General features: G+C 34.3%; 1 protein-coding gene across 7 annotated transcripts in view; it reads right to left on the minus strand.

Annotated features, from left to right (window-relative positions):
• Rps6ka3 (ribosomal protein S6 kinase A3) overlaps positions 1-18,614 on the minus strand; it is a 107,949-nt gene that overhangs the window by 59,698 nt on the left and 29,637 nt on the right. For 6 of the 7 annotated variants that reach the window (XM_085684408.2, XM_087903159.1, XM_087903158.1 and 3 more), the window contains one exon: positions 17,794-17,850. In XM_085684408.2, the coding sequence (XP_085540534.1) occupies positions 17,794-17,835 (42 nt within the window). In that variant the 5' untranslated portion in view covers positions 17,836-17,850. Of the gene's footprint in view, positions 1-3,132; positions 3,280-17,793; positions 17,851-18,614 lie in introns of those variants that run through there. The other variant, XM_048440717.3, reaches the window with a different exon arrangement.

An 18,614-nucleotide genomic window follows, 5' to 3' on the forward strand; every position in this document is an offset into this window, starting at 1 on the left:
CTGGAGATACAGATGTCTGTGAGACACAATGTGGGTGTCAAGAATCAAACCTGAATCTTCTGGAAGAGTGGCCAGTACTCATAACCACTGAGCCGTCTCTTCAGCCCTAGATGTTCTTTTAAAAATGTATTTAATATATATTTGTAGTGTGTGTTTGCGTGTGTGTGTGTGAGAGAGAGAGAGAGAGAGACAGAGACAGAGAGACAGAGATACACACACACACACACACACACACACACACAGAGAGAGAGAGAGAGAGAGAGAGAGACAGAGAACATGCAGGGCAAAGGCCAACTCTGTAGAGTGAATTATCTCCTTCTGCTATGTGGCTCTTGGGACTGGACTGAACTCAGGTAGCCAGTATTGGCAGCAAATGCCCTTAATGACTGAGGTATTTTGCTGGCCTTCATTACTCATTTATTTATAGTTTTTTTGAGACAGGGTCTCACTATATAATCTTGGCTGACTTTATTTTTTTTAAACCACACTAATGAAGTACGTCAGAGTCTGCTTTCTCTCAGAATACTAGGTACTTAGATAATTTTATCATCTTTGAATTCTTTATCTCTATGGGGAACTCTAATACTTAATAATTTCCTTCCAATCATTTTTCAGGGTTTCTATTTTTACAACTTTCCTTTTGGTTGGATTTGGAATTATATATATTTAATCTCTTATGTCTGTATGTACTTTCTGAGAAATTTTCTTGATCATCTTCTCATTTTTATGCTGAATTTTTTTAAGACAGAGTCTCACTATGTAGTCCTAGCTGTCCTGGAACTCACTCTGTAGACCAGGCTGTCCTCAAACTCACAGAGATCCACCTTACCTCTGCCTCCTGAGTGCTGGGATTAAAGGTGTGCACTACCACTGCCTGGTTTGACTTCTTCCCCTAAGATTAAGCCTCATTGTGTAGCCCAGGCAGGCCTTGATCTTGAACCAATCCTCCTACATGAGCTTCCCAGTGCTGAGATTACAACTGTGCACCATCACACCTAGTTTTATGTGGTAGGGCTACCCTAGTGAATGTTGTTTTAAGCGATACATGAGTACTTTTGCCACCACAAAACATCCTTATGTTGTGCACATAAAACTGTTATAAATTCTCTAATGATTTTTTTTTACAAAGTCTGTTTGTTAAGAAAAGGTTTTATGATAGGCAAAATGGGCTAGCAATGAAATCTACAACACAATTCTACATCATTCTTTTAAACTTCCCCGACATTTGTCACCCAGAGCTTAAGGGTAGCGAACTGTTCGTACTATACTAAAGGTCACCAGGTTCATTCTTAGTCTTAAAAGCTCACCCTTAAAGTGGGAAAAAGGTTAACTTAATGTTTTCTTTCTAAGTCAGGCATGGTGGTCACTCCTTTAACACTTCAGCACTGGGAGGCAGAGGAAGACAGATCTACAAAGCAAGTATACAAAGCATGGTTTACAGAGCAAGTTCCAGGACAGCCAGGGCTATACAGGGAAACCCTGTCTCAAAAACAAAACAAAACAAAACAAAACAAAAACCAAAAAACAAAAACAATCTTTTTCAAACCATGAGAGAAAAATGTAACTTTGACCCTAAAATGTAAAAAAAATTAAAGGTACTTAAATTAATGCTGTCTTTTTGAGTTATTAAAAACCTAATATTGTACCATGTTAACACTAGGAACACAAACTGGGTGATATTAACTGATTTTAAAGAATGATTCAATGTTTGGCAGTATGCCCTACCTTGTATACATAATTTCCTTTTTCCTCCCCTCCCTTGACTCAGGAAATCTGTTCTTGAGGCATTTGTATTTTCCAAATTGTTTTAAATGCCAGAAAACATTTTTAAAACTCGAAAAAAAATATTTAAATGTTTCTTGGTACAAGACCATAAAAAGTATTTCTTAACCATGGGCATATTTCCTGGTGTAACATATAAAAAACCTTACAAATGAAATATACATAGCTTATCCTTAAAGGTATGGTAGACTAAAGTCATTGAATAATCGCTTCTTATAGAGATTCCTATACCACTATTATAGTTTATTTGAAAGGGAATCTTTAACTTTTTTTTCAATATGATTTAGACTTCTATAAATTATTTGGCCAGGCGATGGTGGCGCACGCGTTTAATCCCAGCACTCGGGAGACAGACGAAGGTGGATCTCTGTGAGTTCGAAGCAAGCCTGGTCTACAAGAGCTAGTTCCAGGACAGGCACCAAAGCTACAGAGAAACCCTGTCTCAAAAAAAAACCAAAAAACAAAAAAAACCAAAATAAATTATTAAGTGTGGCAAACAATTAGGATGGTTATCCAAGCCATCATAAGAAACAATATTTTAATTTATTCTAGAAGACAATTTGATTAGATTCATTTTGTAGTTCTTGCTAATGAAACAACTGCATTCAGTATTTTTACTTAATTAAAGCACTGCTAATTCTCTAGATTAACATTTTCAATACTGCGTCACCCTAGCCCAGAATTCCAATCAGCAAATTTAACTTTCTTTAAAGAGAGAAATATAGAACAATTCTCATGGTAACACACCAAGTTAATTTTGGCAGGATTTTATATCAAATATAATGTAAATTATTATCCACTAAACCCACTGAGACAAAAATAAATCTGTGAAAATTGTGTCTACACTAAGTCAGGTTAAATCACTTGCTTACAGTTACTGAAATTTAGTGCTGCTTGAGGCTCTTGAGTTTTTACAGTAACCATTTTCAACAAAAACCTAAGTGTTTAACTACTTAAAATAATGCCCTCTTATATGTCAAAATACTACTTACATCATAATTATCTCCTAATATTAAATTAGTTAAGTTTGCAATTTTGTTTATAGGTAGTTTAATTCTGAGAGTTAGTCAAGTGTTTTATTATATAAAATTATAAATATAAGTATGATAAAATTACTCAAGCACAAATAATCCAATATGAAAATAAATTAAAAATGAAGAATTGAAATGTCTAATATGACCAACTAACTTACATTTAGTAAATAAAAATGTTTCTTTAAAAGTTCGTTCAAAACTTATTCTGAATTTTTTCAAGTTTCTTAAAAGAATCTATAAAACTGAATGACTAGCAAAATTATAGTTCGTCCTGAATAAAACATCTGATTTTTAAAAGAAGTTGAACAAAGCTTACCTGAATAGAGCGAACACGAAAAGACAAAAATTTAAACATGGCTACGAAACCATGCTGATGATAAAGAATTCCTGACGGTAAAACTTTAGTTAGAAAGAGGAGACAAAGCCCCTGCAAAGTTTTCTCCTACCAGCTGTTCCGGCAATTAGAAAATTTCCTGTCAGGCGGGTCTGAAAATGCTAGAAAAAGAGGCTGGACAGTTTTCCTGTGGTAAAGAAAGGAGAAACCTGCCGACAGAGGCTCTCTTGTAGCTGATAGGTAGGGAGGCCAGAACAGGAAACTGCAACAGATTTGCTGATAACTAAATCCGGTTGAAGTTTTTTTTTTTTTTTCCTGATTCCCAGCAGTCCTAACATTTTTTTTACAACCAGAAAAATGAATGTCATTTTAGAATCCCAAGAAACAACAGTATTTCTTAACTATGACTCTTAAAAGCAAGTGAAACTAGCCAATACTTTTTAAAATAATAAAAGTCGCTCATGCACATGTGGGAATTTATTCTCTGTAATGTGTATATTCAAATACAAGACATGGCCTCAAGATGACTTTAAAGTTATATATAGCCATGCCATGGGTGTTCCCTGTCAGTAAGGAAGAGTTTCATAACTATGGTTAGAAAACAAAGGCTGCATGCAAGCAAAACAAAGCAAAACAAAATAACCCCTTTTAAACTGAAGGATAAATTTTTTCCATCTTAATTGAATATAAAAGGAACTTAAATTTACATGTGTTATAATCATCAATTATCAACCAAGTTAAAGGCAAGGCTCTAGTAACTAAAATTCAATTCCCAGCTGATACAATCTAAATTAAAAAGTCCAACCTCTGGGTTTATTAGTGAGTGAAAACAAATTTCTAAGAAACTAAGCTGGAAAGGAAGGTAGAGCCCGGTTTCCATGTAAGTCCTTTCTCATTTCACTTACTGGCATTTTTGCTTTGGAAAATATTTTTAAATTATGCCAATAATCAGAGTATCACCGTAAGTGGCACTCAAAACAACCAAAGGATCAACAGATACAAGATATGATCTAATGTAAATTTAATATATATGGATCCAAGAAAAACCTCAAAATAAAAAGCCAAAATTAAAATACATCAAATTTTTATAGCAAGGACATTATGTAAATGGAAAATAATTTTAAAATGCTACAGGATCAAATACATTAGAAATCAACTAAAACAAATATCTACTATAGATCTTTGGATTATATTATATTTGTCTCAGTTAAAAATGGATGACTCTTTTTTTTCAGTAAGGAAAGCACTTAGAAGCTTTACATAAGAACAAAATTCTCTCATTTCTCAAAATAAATCATTTAAGTCTTAAGAAATTCCAACAGGGCAGCAAAGTTAGGACATTCACCCAACCGACTAACTGTAGTCTGAATATGAGGTACTTCATTAGATTACACTGAACCAAAGCAAACACCATGTTTAATCACAATCAGCTATGGAAAAAGTGCCTCTGTTCAGAACAGTTCTCTATTTTATTCAGGCGATACTTTTGAACAAGGGACAACAAAGAACCACTCTTTTTCATTTGAAATAAAGTCTCATTGTATCTTTAAGGCTGGCCTTCAACTCCCTGTGTAGCCCAGTCTGATCTTGATCTTCTGATCCTCATGTACCTGCCCACTCTGTGCTAGGAGTTAAGTTCAATGGTACAGAATTTGCATCGCTCGTGCAAGGTCTTTGGTTCAAACCCTAGAACCATGACAAAAATAAACCCATTCAACTCTGGAAATTTTCTTTATTGTGTTTCTGTACACATACACACATACACTTGGACCACATTAAATACATTACCATGGTTTCAGTAAAGGGCCAATAGCAAACATTTTCAGATTTGTAGGACAGATGCCTTCTATCTTGCCAATGCAAGGGGAAAGGAATAGGTGAGGCTGTGTTTTAATTAAACTTCATTTACAAAAATAGGTGACAGAATCATTAGGTATAGTCTCTGACTCCACTTCTATTATTAAAACCTTAAATGCATTACTAATGAATACAAACAGTACTACAATACAAATCTACTTTGGGGAACTTTATTTTCTGTACCATTGTGTGTTGTAGGCCGCTTGTTTGTTCCCGGCTGCTCAGCCCCAAAATAATCACACAGAAACCATATTATCTCCAATACTGCTTGGCCAATAGTTTAAGTGTGTTTCTGATTAATTAATATCTTAAATTAACCCATCTCCATTAATTTGTGTATTGCCATGAGGCTGTGGCTTACTGGGTAAAGCTCCAGTGTCTGTCTCTAGTGGGGCTATATGGCTTCTCCTGACTCTGCCGTCTTTCTCCCAGCATTCAGTTTAGTTTTCCCCATCTACCTCTACTCTACCCTATCACAGGCCAAGACAGTTTCTTCATTCATTAACCACTAAAAGCAATACATATACAGAAGAACCTCCCACACTTATTGTGATGTCCCCACCTTTCATGCACATTCACACTTACTTAGAACTAATTTTTCAAAGTAGTAGTATATTATCAAGAGTATTGTTGTCCTATTTGCATTTTTCCCTGTTCAGTCCTTTGTCTTTACAACACCAGGCAGAATAACACTAAAGCACAAATTATAGCCAGGTGTGGTGGCAAGGTTTAAAATTCCAACACTAAGAAGTCAGAGGCTAGAAGATCTGGAGTTCAAGGCCAGCCTGGGCTATACAATGAGAGACACCATATCTCAAAAAGGAATGTGGATACACACAAAGACTTTACTTATCCATAGCTTCACACTATATCCTAGCTATGAAAAAAAAAAAACCCCAATAGCCCAGAAACACAAACCAAACATAAATTAAAATAGGTTATAGCCCCATCCAAAATTCTTCACTGGCTTCCAATCATAGAACAAAATTGAATTTCTCCATCAACAGAGTTTAAAGTTATACCAAATGGTATTTTGATCTTGACTTTGTGAATATACCACTAAAGTACTTAGACATAAACATTTAGTTTTAAACCCATGATACATTTTTTCTTTAAATCTTCAATGTTATAAGAAGTGTTGATTTTCTATTTCTATAATAAACTCAGTGTTTCTTCCTTTGATTTGATAATTTGATAACTTATAAATAGGTTTCTTTTTTTACTTTTTTTTCAAAACAAGGTTTCTCTGTGTATTTTTGTCTGTCCTGGAACTCACTCTGTAGACCAGGTTGGCCTTGAACTCACAGAGATCTCCCTGCCTCTGCCTTCTAAGTGCTGGGATTAAAGGTGTGCACCACCATGCCCAGTTATAAATAGGTTTCTTAATACTGATCTATACTTGTATTTTGGGGGAAATTAATTGTCTTAATGTAATTCTGAACTTAATGTATAGATGTTTTATTAGGATATTTAAACTTGTGTTCATATGTTAAATTATCATGCTACTTTCTGTACCAATTTTCATTTTCATGGCATTAATTTTATAAAACAAATTAGATGTTAATAAGAAACCTTTGTGGTCTGAATTGTGATTGTGAATGTGTGTGCACGCATGTCTGTAGTGTTGTACACATGCTACATGCTCATTTACTAATGATTTAAATGCTTTTTTTCTATTCATTTACAAATAATATACTTTAAATTTTTCTTTAAAACTATATTTCAGAACAAATTAATATAGAGTTATATTTGGTATTCTTTTGAGCATACCCAGAAATGCAAATAAATACTATTATAGTAATAAATCCTGTCCATCACTAAGCTTTAACAATTTCCCTTTTTTTTCTTTTTAAAGATTTATTTATGTACAAGAGTACTCTATCTGCATGTATACCTGCATGTCAGAAGAGGGCATCAGATTTCATTACAAATGGTTGTGAGCCTCCATGTGGCTAGGAATTGAACTCAGGGCCTCCCAGTGTTCTTAACCACTAAGCCATTTTTCCAACTCCTCTCTTTTTAAAACAAAACAAAACAACAGGGGGTTTCATGTAGCCAGACTAGCCTTTAAGCTTAGGATGCAGTTGAGGATGACCCTGAACTTTTAATTCTCTTTCCTTCACTTGCAGAGTGCTATACCACCACACCTGTTTATGTGATGTGATATAATCTAGGGTTTCTGTATGCTAGGCAAGTGTTCTATCAACTGAACTACATCTACATTCTACATCTCAGGCCAGCTTTAATAATTTTTAACTCATGACCTTGTTTCATATATTTATTTACCCTTTCTCATGTAATTATTTTTAAATAACCCCAAATCTTCTTCCTTCCCTATTTTCCTTTCCTAGTGTTGTACATTTGTACCCCCTTTCTATTTCACTGATTTTGAATTATACTGAAGTCCCCTCTCTTGCTTTTTATTGGTTTACTTTTTTTCTTTGTTAAGTGAATATAGAGTTGCTTTTATTTCAATTCTACCATTTGTTGATGAAGTTTTGCAGGTATAACTGTAACAATATTTAAGACAGTACTATAACTTAGTCACCAATGTTTACATGAATTATCTCAGATAATTCAAACCACTTAACTCATTTTTAGGTAAGATTATCTAAACTACAAATAAAGGGGCTGAGGCTTAGAGGGAACATTAAATAATCTGCTGCTCAAGTCTACATAGTTTGAATATGGAAATGATGGGATATTGGTGGCAGCATAATAAAGCAATTCAATGGAGAATATATGTGAACTAACAAGTGCAGCGGTTCTCAACCTTCCTAATGCTGAAACCCTTTAATACAGTTCCTCATGTTGTGGTGACCCCAACCATAAAATTGCTTCACTGTTACTTTATAACTGTAATTTTTATACCATTATTAGCCATAATGTAAATATATGCTATATAAGATATCTGATATGTGACCCCTGTGAAAGAGTTGTTCAATCCCCCCAGAGGTGTCGAGACCCACAGGTTGAGAATCACTGAACTAGTAGTTGACTTAGGTAAAAAACAGACAAACAAAACCGTGAAGTTGCTAAACTTTCTGATAATTAAGACTCTGAAGGAAGACTGCTCAGTAGATGGCCCAAGGCAGAACTATAAACACAGTTGAACCTGATTATCAGCCATCTTCATGATTCTATAACAGATGAATCCTTTTGGAAAACCAAACAAAACAATTTTTGTAACTGGGGATGTAGCAGTTGGTGGAGTGTTTGCTTAGCATGCATGAAGCCTTGGGGCTGATCATCAGCCAAGCATAAACCAGGTATTGTAGCACACACCTGTAATCACAGTACTTCTGGAGGTGGAAGCAGGAAAGTAAGATGTTCCAGGTTATCTTCCACAATATAGGAAATTGGAGGCTAGTCTGAAATATATGCCACCTCTGTCTTAAAACACACCCCAAACAAACAAACAAAAACCCAATTGAATTTGTAAAACCATCATGTTCTTAATTGAATTCTCTAGAATATATTTTTGTATAGTAATATTAAGTTTTTCAGCTATTTAAGGGTTTGGCATCTAAGGATTTTCTGTAAAGCACAAGAGTTTCAGTGTACATTCAGCCATAACTGTGACTATAAGATACTAAAGGTCCAAGGCTTTGATATCAGAGACATGATACAAGTTTTACAAAGATGATTGACTTGAACTAAATGGTAGTGGATTACTGGTGTGCTGTAGGGACTTCCTTCTAAGGCATTGTCTAGATGAAAAGCAAGCATGATATGTTCTACTTGTCATATGGGACAGAAAATAGAGAGGGGAAGCAGCATCCATGTCCCAGGTAGGAATCTATCACTCCTCTTTTTGTCTATATAGCCTTTTCTGGGTCTTAATAATGCTTGTATAAAATAGTTAGCTTAAAATATCCATTTAGATAAAGGGGCCATAGTTTTTCATATATCAGTATTTCAGTCTGACTCAGTCAACTATTCATACTTGAATATCGCTCAGTTAAGTCACTTGTTTTTCTTCCAAATATGGACAGTATCACTCAACCTGAAAGAATGGATACCATTTTGTGATGAACACACTAGAGCATAGAACTAACTTTAAATCAGAAGAACACTGTATCATAACCAAGTCATACCAGTGGCAAGCTGTGATAAAAGGAAAAGTAGTTTTAAGTTCTGGTGTTTTAAGGAATAGAAAAAGGGATCTCTAGAAAATAAAAACAAAACAAAACCAAAAAATTCTCTGAAAGAATGCCAAAAATCAGTAAAGGGAAGCCTTATAAGCTTGGAAAGTTTGCCTAGTGTACACGTATCCTATTTAATGTTACCATGACGTGCTAATTAAAATCCTATTTATCTCAGAAGTATTTTCCCTAAATGGAATTTATTTAGATTGACTAGAGTATTTTTATCCCAAGCTCTGAGTGCTGAACTACACTTCTTAGTCAATGAGTTAGAATGACACACAATAATTGACAAAATTAGTCAATAAGTGTTATTGTACCACACCATGCATTTTCCTGCCAATGAGCACTCAACTGTACTTTCCTATTCTGAGTAGCTCATTGCCTATTATCTACTTTGTTCAAGATTCTTTCTGTAGCTTGTTTTGTGCTTTAACCATGACTGCTAAATGATGTGCTGAATTCATAGTTTGAGTATTATCTGGGATGCTCAAATTCAAGTTTTAAGGCAGATTGAGGGAGCCTAAATAAGCAAGTGAAATTCCTTGAAGGGGATTATATACACCATTGCAGTCTCATAGTTACAGAATGAGCCGTAGCTAAAATAATGGTGAAAGTGGAAGACAGGAACTACTGCTAACTGCTAATGGCCCAGTGGCATCTGGAAATCTAAAAAGAACAGGTTATTTACTGCCTTTGTACCTGAAATGTACAAGGTTCAGGGTTCAATCCTAGCCATTGCAAAAAAAAAAGTTTCAGAGTATTTTCAAATGCTTAATAAATGGGATGTTTGGGAGATGGGACCCAAGCCTAAAAATAGAGTTCATGTATGTTGTGTATTCACGTACACAGCCAGAAGCTAATTTTATCCAGTCTTTTTCATGAGTCTGCATTGTTACTATAATCTGCTATCAGTATAGGTATGGAACTTTTGACTTGTGCCATCATGTCCATGCTTTAAAAAGTTCTGGATTTTGGAGTACTTTGGATGTAATATTTTTAACTAGATTTCTTCACTCAATAATTATATGCATAGCTATAATATAAAAGCTATGGAGACTGGGTTAATAAACGTTTTGTTTTGTAGCAATATATAATTTGTAAAGGTGATGTTATAAGCAATTCATATAGGTATGATAATTGAAAATACATGACAGAAGGGAGGTTGGTGCAGTGGTGCACACTTTGGTCCTAGTTACTCAGGCTGAATCAGGAGAAAAGCTCAAGCCCAGGAGTTTGAAGCTGGTTGGCAGAGAGTACAATTCTGTCTTAATTTCTTATTTATAAATGAACAAATGGATGGCAGATGGAACGGAATGGTCAAAGGACTAAATTAAGGGAAAGTAAACTCATTTCATAATTTTGCCTGAAGCCAGGTCTACTTTCAGCAAAATAACAAACAAACAAACAAATACTGGCTACCACACTATTTCTTAGGAACACATTTCATCTCTGGAAAACAATATGAGAAAACAGGAGTAGCCTCTAGAAGGAGTAAGACGGGAAAATTAATATTTACTAGGTTCTTTCTTAGGGCTAGGCATTACTTTTTTTCTTCAATTCTCAATCCTCAGAAGGACCTTTGCATAGTATTATAATAACTATTAAGAGAATCAATTTCCTACTAAACAGAAAACTGCTTTACATTATTCTTTAATGACCATCTTGACAGTCAAGATTTTCCAATTCTTCAACATGGATCATGAAGACCATGGAGTTCTTTGGTCAGCTGAGAAATGACAGAAAGTCTGAAGTCTAGAAACTTATCTTATTTTGGGGATGTTCTATCTTCTGTTATAAAGATAGTTTCTCTTTCAAGTCCCACAGAAGTGAAAGATAAAAGTAACCCACTCTTATCACCAGAGAAGACAAAGGATACTGTCTAGAGCAAGTTGTGAGATAAATTAAGTATGCATAAGTATGAACTTGACAAACCAACATATCTGGGGAGGGAGATGCTATCATTTGATCTGGTGCTGGACAATTTATTTTAAATTGGGCAAATTTTCTTAATGTTATGAGATGAACAAAGGAAATAAAGAATGTTAGGTGAGTAAAGATAGGTAAGGATTGACTCTTTAGGAAGAATAAGGGAATTAAAACTTAGAGAACATAGAGGAGAAGTGAATCTAAGACATGACTGGGAGGTAGACTACAGAAAAAACACCAAACAGAAGAGAGGAATTAATGAGCAGTGAAGAAAAGAAAAATGCAGCCAAAAGGAAATGGTTTATCACAAATAGAATGGTATGCTTAAGATACACTTAAGATATACATACTGAAACTAACTCTGTGCATTAAGTTCTGAATGGAGATGTTTCATATTCAGGAGAACTGAGGCTCTTCTTTACAGGAATCATCTTAGGTAAATGGATTTAACCATCTACATCTCACCTTCTCTCCCTTGTCTTTTGTTTACACCATTTTCCCATGAAAAAAATTCATACCAAAATTGACATTTACTTTACAAAAATCCTACACCTACTCTTAAACACTCATTTTATATATTGTACAATTTACATTTTTAAAACCTAATTACACGACACAGCTACTTAAAGCTTGCTAATTTTTTAAATTAAAGGTGAAAGGGTCAAAAATTGCTGCCAGGATTATAATAAAAATGCAGCAGTTCTTGGTACTCTTTCAGCTTATTTATTTATTTATTTATTTATTTATTGTGTATATAATGTTCTGTCTGTGTGTATGCCTGCAGGCCAGAAGAGGGCACCAGACGTCATTATAGATGGTTGTGAGCCATGTGGTTGCTGGGAATTGAACTCAGGACCTTTGGAAGAGCAGGCAATGCTCTTAACTGCTGAGCCATCTCTCCTCTTTCAGCTTTTTTTTTTTATCATTTCCTCTGATTCTTTTTCCATAGTCTTAACTCTAGTTCAGGTTGGCCTCGTACTTCATATGTAGCCCATGCTTACTTTGACCTTGTGGCAACCTTCCTGCTTCATTGTTGACATTAAGGGTATGAGCTGTGTTTGGCTTCCCTGATATGTCATCTAATGCTATCAATTTCTGACATTATTAGACATCCTATTTTATAACTTAGCAATCATAACATTAATTTCTGTAAATATTATATACTCTTTATAACTATTTTGACTATGTAGAAACTGTTAATTTCCTAGTACTCTAGCTGTATTTCTTTTTTTCTTAAGCTTATTATTATGGCAGCTTTGTTTTAAAACTTGCCTTCCTTGTATCTATTTAAAATTCTTTCTGCTCTGCAACAGCTTAAGTGAATTTTCAGCATTCAGACCTATTGGAGAATTCATCAGTTTTATACCGTTGGCGGTTTCCCTATCCTCTCTGCGGGCAGCATTCCTGGAACTATGTGTCTCAGTCTGGATTCAGTATTCTTTAAGCCTACTGAATAAACTAGTTTTCTGAAGATTCATTTATTCGTTATGATGGGAAGGTCCTTTCTTCAGCAGAATTGTAGTACTGGATACTTTGTGTCCTGAATGCCATGTCTCTTTTTATATGCTAACAACTCTCTAGAAACTTCCTCCAATAGGTAATGTCTAGAAATATATTGGCATTTTCACTATGCATTTTAAAGACATTGTTCTTTCTCTTCTATCAGGTCATAGGATTGTTCTATCCAATCCTGTATATGATCTTTTAAGATTTCTTTTGAAAATTCTTAGCAATAGGGCATTAGAACACTGCATCATTAAGAGACCCAGGTTTCTTCTTTCTTATATTTATTCATCCTTTATATTGTTCTGGTGAAAACTGGCTTATCATAACTCAATATTCCAGACCATGGGAAACAGGTTAATCAACCTAGAAAATGCCTACCAGTTAACAATCTTCATACATAAATTATCTCACAGTTCCTGTGGGCTAGGAATCTTAGCCAGCTGCCATGTGAGCTTATAAGCAGATCCTTGCCTAGTCAAATTTCAGATGAGACTCTTATCTGGGGCCAGCATCCTGAGAGCAGTCTATGAGAGTTTCTTAAACACAAACATTAGGCTAAGCTGTGTCCAGACTGTTGGCCTACATAAACTGTAACTGATTAATACAGCATTTTAACCTTCATCATGTAAATTATTAGTAGCTGACAAAAAGCAACCTTTTAATCGTATTTTAAAGGTGAGTACAATTTCAAGTATAAAGCTAATATAAATTTCAATAATCTTTTTATATTTATTGTGTGTTTGTGTGAGGTGTATGCATGTGAGTACATACATGTAAATAAGTGTGTATGTGCAGGGATGTGTGTCAATGATTGACAGTGCATGTCTTCCTTTATTGCATTCCACCTTTGTCTTTGAGACAGTGTCTCTCACTGAATCAGAAGCTCACTATTTCAGCTAGACTTCTGGGCCAGCAAGCTCCTAACCAAGAATTCACCTGTCTCTGCATCCCCCAGGGCTGGAGTTACTGGCTTGTGTCACCATGTATCTGAACTTTATCTGCATTTCAGGGATCCAAACTCAGGCCTTCATGCTAGCACAGCAAACATTTTACCCATTGAGCCACCTCATCAGCTGGATAGTCTTTTGGATTTAATTATATCAGAGAAATACTGTTTGTACCTGACAACTAAACCTAATTCCATATTCACTAGACTGATTATCCACGCTGCTGGTAATATCATACTTCTACACTTTTCCAAACTGTCTTTACAATGCAGCTCCTAGATGAAGTATAAGGAGTGCCATAAGCAAAAGTACAATTCATATGACATCATATGCTTTCATTTTAGACTACAGAAACTACAAAATGTGGAGGTTTTCCTTCTAATAAGTTAAATGTTAATACTGATCAGTTTTCTATCTGTTTACATGTCAAAATATACACTATAGACCATAATATAAAACACCTTGAATGGTTTGAGAGGAGTGGGAATCTAGACAAAATCTGAAGATAGTCCCAGCACTAGGCTTTATGTGTGGTTTATGCATACAGGGAATTAAGAAATACTTACTAGAAATCAACTGGATACTAAAGAACAATGAATAAGCCATATTTGGCCACTATTTCATGAAGTTTACACTTTAACAGGGAATACAGACAAGTAAATAAATAAAGGATCTGGTGTGGTATTTGCATTAAGATATGTAGACTACTATGGCTGGACAAAGCAAAATGCTTAACTCAAAATGCTAGTTGTGTCAGGAAGATGTCTCAGCTAAAATGATCTCTAAACCTGAACCTTGGAGATGATTAGGTTAAAGAGAAGGGGATGGGTAGTTAAGAACCACAGGAGAAGAAATATCTGTGAAAGTGCAGAAGCAAAAGAGAAGCTGACATATTTAAATGAGTGGACTCTGAGTAGAGGACAGAGTAGTGTGGCCAGAGAGGTTGTGAAGACAAGTGGGGAAAGGCCTTATTTATTATTATACAGGACACTACAGGTCATATTGCAGAGTTTAGCCCTTATTTAAAGGAAGCACAAAACTATTGAAGGAATTTAAGCAGAAGAATAAAATAAACTCATTCATATATAACTCATATAGTATTCATAACTATTTTATTTCTGAAAAATTAACCTTTGCAACATGTTTTTTTAAAAAAGCCAATAGAAATATGTAACTAGGCAGGCATGATGGTACATGCCTGTAATTCCATCGCTTGGGAGGTAAAGGCAAGAGGATAAAGAATTCAAGGATATTTTTAGCTATCCAGAGAGATTGAAGCCACAACCTGGGCTACATTTAACCCTGTCTCAAAACCACTCCTCTATCAAAGAAGAGAAACACATCCACACATATTAGCAGTAACTTTATGGAAGACATGGCAAAAAAATATCCCATTTACAGTAACAAAAATTGAAACGAGGTGTTGTAGCCTTCTAATCTTAGCATTTGAAGCTGAGGCAAGAGAATTACCAGTTTGAGACCATTAGGATACATAGTAAGTTACAGACTAGCTTCAGAAGGAAAATTAAAAACAATGAAAAGAATTGTAGAATACTCATAAATTGCCAGGTGATGGTGGTGCATGCCTTTAATTTCAGCACTCAGTAGGTAGAGGCAGGTGCATCTCTGTGAGTTTGAGGCCAGTATGGTTGACAGAATTAGTTCCAGGACAGTTAAGGCTACATAAAGAAACCCTATCTCAAAAAACAAAATAAAACCAAAAAAGCCATAAAATTTGAGAAAAGATACACAAGAATATTGGAATAAGTGAATATGCTGAGATCTGAAGACAAATTTTTTAAAAATAATTTTTATCATGTTAGTCTATAGATTTGGCACAATTCTAATTAAGAAGTCCAAATACATTTTTTAGGAGTAACTGACAAACTGAATATAAGATCATTGGAAAATTAAATGCATAATATTGTAATTTTTTAAAAAGAGGTCTTGCCTCACACATACTAAAAATATGGTAAAAACCACAATAGTTGAAAAAGCATGTGACCAAAATACTCAGGGAGGATTGTAGTTAAATTGTATCCTTCAAACAGATATGTTTGCATTCAAGTCTTGTTATCTATGAATATAGCCATATTTTAAATTATGATCTTTGCAAAAGCCATATAAATTAGGTTATACTTTATAAGGCAGTTCCTAATCCAATGACCAGAATTCTTATGAGGAGGGAATGACAGAGACAAAGACAGCAATTACACCATGTAGTGGCTGAGAATGATATTGGAATGATATGTTTACATGACAATGTATAGGACTGGTGGCACACCAGAAGCTAGAATAGGAAAGGAAGGATCCTACCTTGGAGCTTCTAGGGACAGGCAGTATTGTGGAAACTTTGACATCAAACTTTTGACTTCTCAAATTCAGAGAATCAATTTCTATTTTTTAAAGCATTGTAGTTTGTGCTAATTTGCTATACCAACTCTCAAAAACTTATATAGCATGTAAAAGACAAATTAAATATAATAAAAGAAGTATTTTAAATGAATGGGTAAAGAATGAATTTTATTAATTAAATAAATAGGGTTTAGGACAATAGGCTACCAAGTAAAGTAAAATACTAACATCGTACCACAAATTATAATACCAAGTGGATGACAGATTTAAATGCAAAAACAGAAAAATATAAAGCTAATTACCAACACAAGAAAAATCAAAAAAAATCACTAGGTCAAAATAAGGTTTTAATAAGAGGGATAGGTATTCTAGCCAGGACATGAAATCCAGAAGCCAGGTGTGCTAATTTAAAAATAAAACTTATGTGCATATTTAATGCAGGAATAAAATCAGTGTCTTAAAAAGCTGTATACAATGTTTGGAAGATTAATAACAGAGATGGGGTTAATGTTGAGAATATATTCAGAGACACAGAAATCAAAAAGGATATAAATTATCTAAAAGAAGTTTATGCTAAACATAAAACATGAAGATCAGCAATATTTACTTAATCTAATGATCAGATGAAATGCAAACTAAAATGAGAAAGTGTTAAATATTTAAAGTGGCTCATAAAGACTGTTTTCTGATAACATTCCAATGTGGGACAGGAAATTACCAAACAGTTACTCTCATATGCTGAAACTTTATCAACAGTTTTGGAAGACTATTTAGTAATGTCTACTGAAATTTAAATATTCATACCTATTGGTTCAAATGTAACCTTTTCTGTAGTCTACTGAAATGCAAGTTTATAAAAATAAATAGTGCAAAATTTATTAAATATAAAATATACACAGAATAGAATAGCATGTAACCATTGTAAAAAGATGTAACTATTTAAAAAAGGGGTAACATCTGTTTATGCTACAAAAATGTTCAAGACATGTCAGTGAAAAGAGCAAGTTGCAAAATAACTGTCATATGTATAGAATAACAAAATTATAGCTGAGCTGCTGACAATGGACAGCTATCCTGGGTAGACCGGGAAGAACTTACTAATTCATTTATACATACTTAATATTGAGTACTTAATGTGTGACACATTCTAGGTACTGGGGATTCAATATTTAACAACAGTAAAAAGGGAGTGAATGGTCAAGTCAATAATCCACTTTCTATGTTAACTGTTTCTTGAAAGTATGACCTTAATATGTGTGCGCATATAAATGAATTAATTCTTTCTTCCTCTCTCTCTGAGACAGAGTCTCTGTAGCTCATGCTGGCCTGAAACTTATTACTAATCTAGCTGGTATCAGGCATGTGATTCTATTGCCTCAATTTTCTGAAGTCTTATTATAAGCCTGTGCCACCAGAGTCAGCTTTGTAATTCTTTTAACACAAATCTTAAACAGTATTTAGAAAGGTGACACTGGCATACTGTTGTGTGATATTGTGATTGCATTCCGACACTTCTGAGACTGACAAAGTTTGTTTTAGATCAGAAGGTAGAGGAGCTAGCTACTAGCTGACCAAAATTAACCATGGAGGCCTGAGGACTGATAGACACAGAAAGTAGTAAGGCATGGCTGAGAGAGAGTCTTGGCCCTTTTAGATGGAGGAATGAAAGAGATAGGTTATCGCTGGTCGCTTCTCCATCCTTTCTCTTATCATTCAGAGACATCTGATTCCCAAAGTTTTATTGCTCAAAAATAATTAGATGAACACATAATCATATTTTGGTAAAACTAATGTTAAAACATCAACAAGTGCCTTATATAATAAAATGATTGCTTTGCTTAATTTAAAATTAATAATTTTACATCTGGTTTGTCTCTGTCCTTCATGATACATATTTTACTTACAGTTTGTGGATTAATCTCCTCCTCTCCCATAGGTTCATCCATAATTTGCTGTCCATTCTGTGAAAAGCACAGCAAGTAGAAAGTTACCAAAATAGATTTCACATCAAAATTATATGAAGACAGACAAAAAGAAAATAAAGCAACAAAACTACCAACCCATCATCTAGAATATCTCCACTCCTAAAGACCTTCAGTGAAGTAGAACCACCATCTAAGAATGCAGGGACAACTTTGTAACAAGTTGTGTTTCAGAAGTTCATAGGTAATTTAATTATTTGAAACTATCTGAGCATTTTTCCATGGAACTAATAAACACTGACTACCTTTCCAGGTGAGCTCTTATGCTTCATAGGTTAATGCATTACAAATGGTCTTAGTCAAGCCTCATCTAACATCATTTATAATACTTTGTACAACAAAACACATTCTAAACTCAATACCATTAATAATTAATCCGAAAAACTGATTAATTATTGTAGAGAAAACTAAGCTCAATCTCTACATCAAAGTAAGTTCCAGATGGACTAAATATTTAAATGTCAAAAGTAAAACTAAGCAAGTATTAGAATATGGGTGAGTAAAAGTTATAATAGAAATCATAAAGAAATAAGTGACATTTGCATCCATAAAAGTTATTATACCAGACACAAAGGATTACAAAAGACAAACTGATTACAAAAAAAACTAAAGCAACATGACAAATAGTTGGTATCCTTGATACATAAAGATCTTTGTTTTTACAAACCTGTAAGAAAAAACGATGAACCTCAACAGAAATGAGCAATAAGGGAAAAAAGAATTCAGCCTTAGTGCCAGTCATA

This window comes from Myodes glareolus, chromosome X (assembly GCF_982192425.1).
Source record: "Myodes glareolus chromosome X, mMyoGla1.1, whole genome shotgun sequence".
NCBI lineage: Eukaryota > Metazoa > Chordata > Mammalia > Rodentia > Cricetidae > Myodes > Myodes glareolus.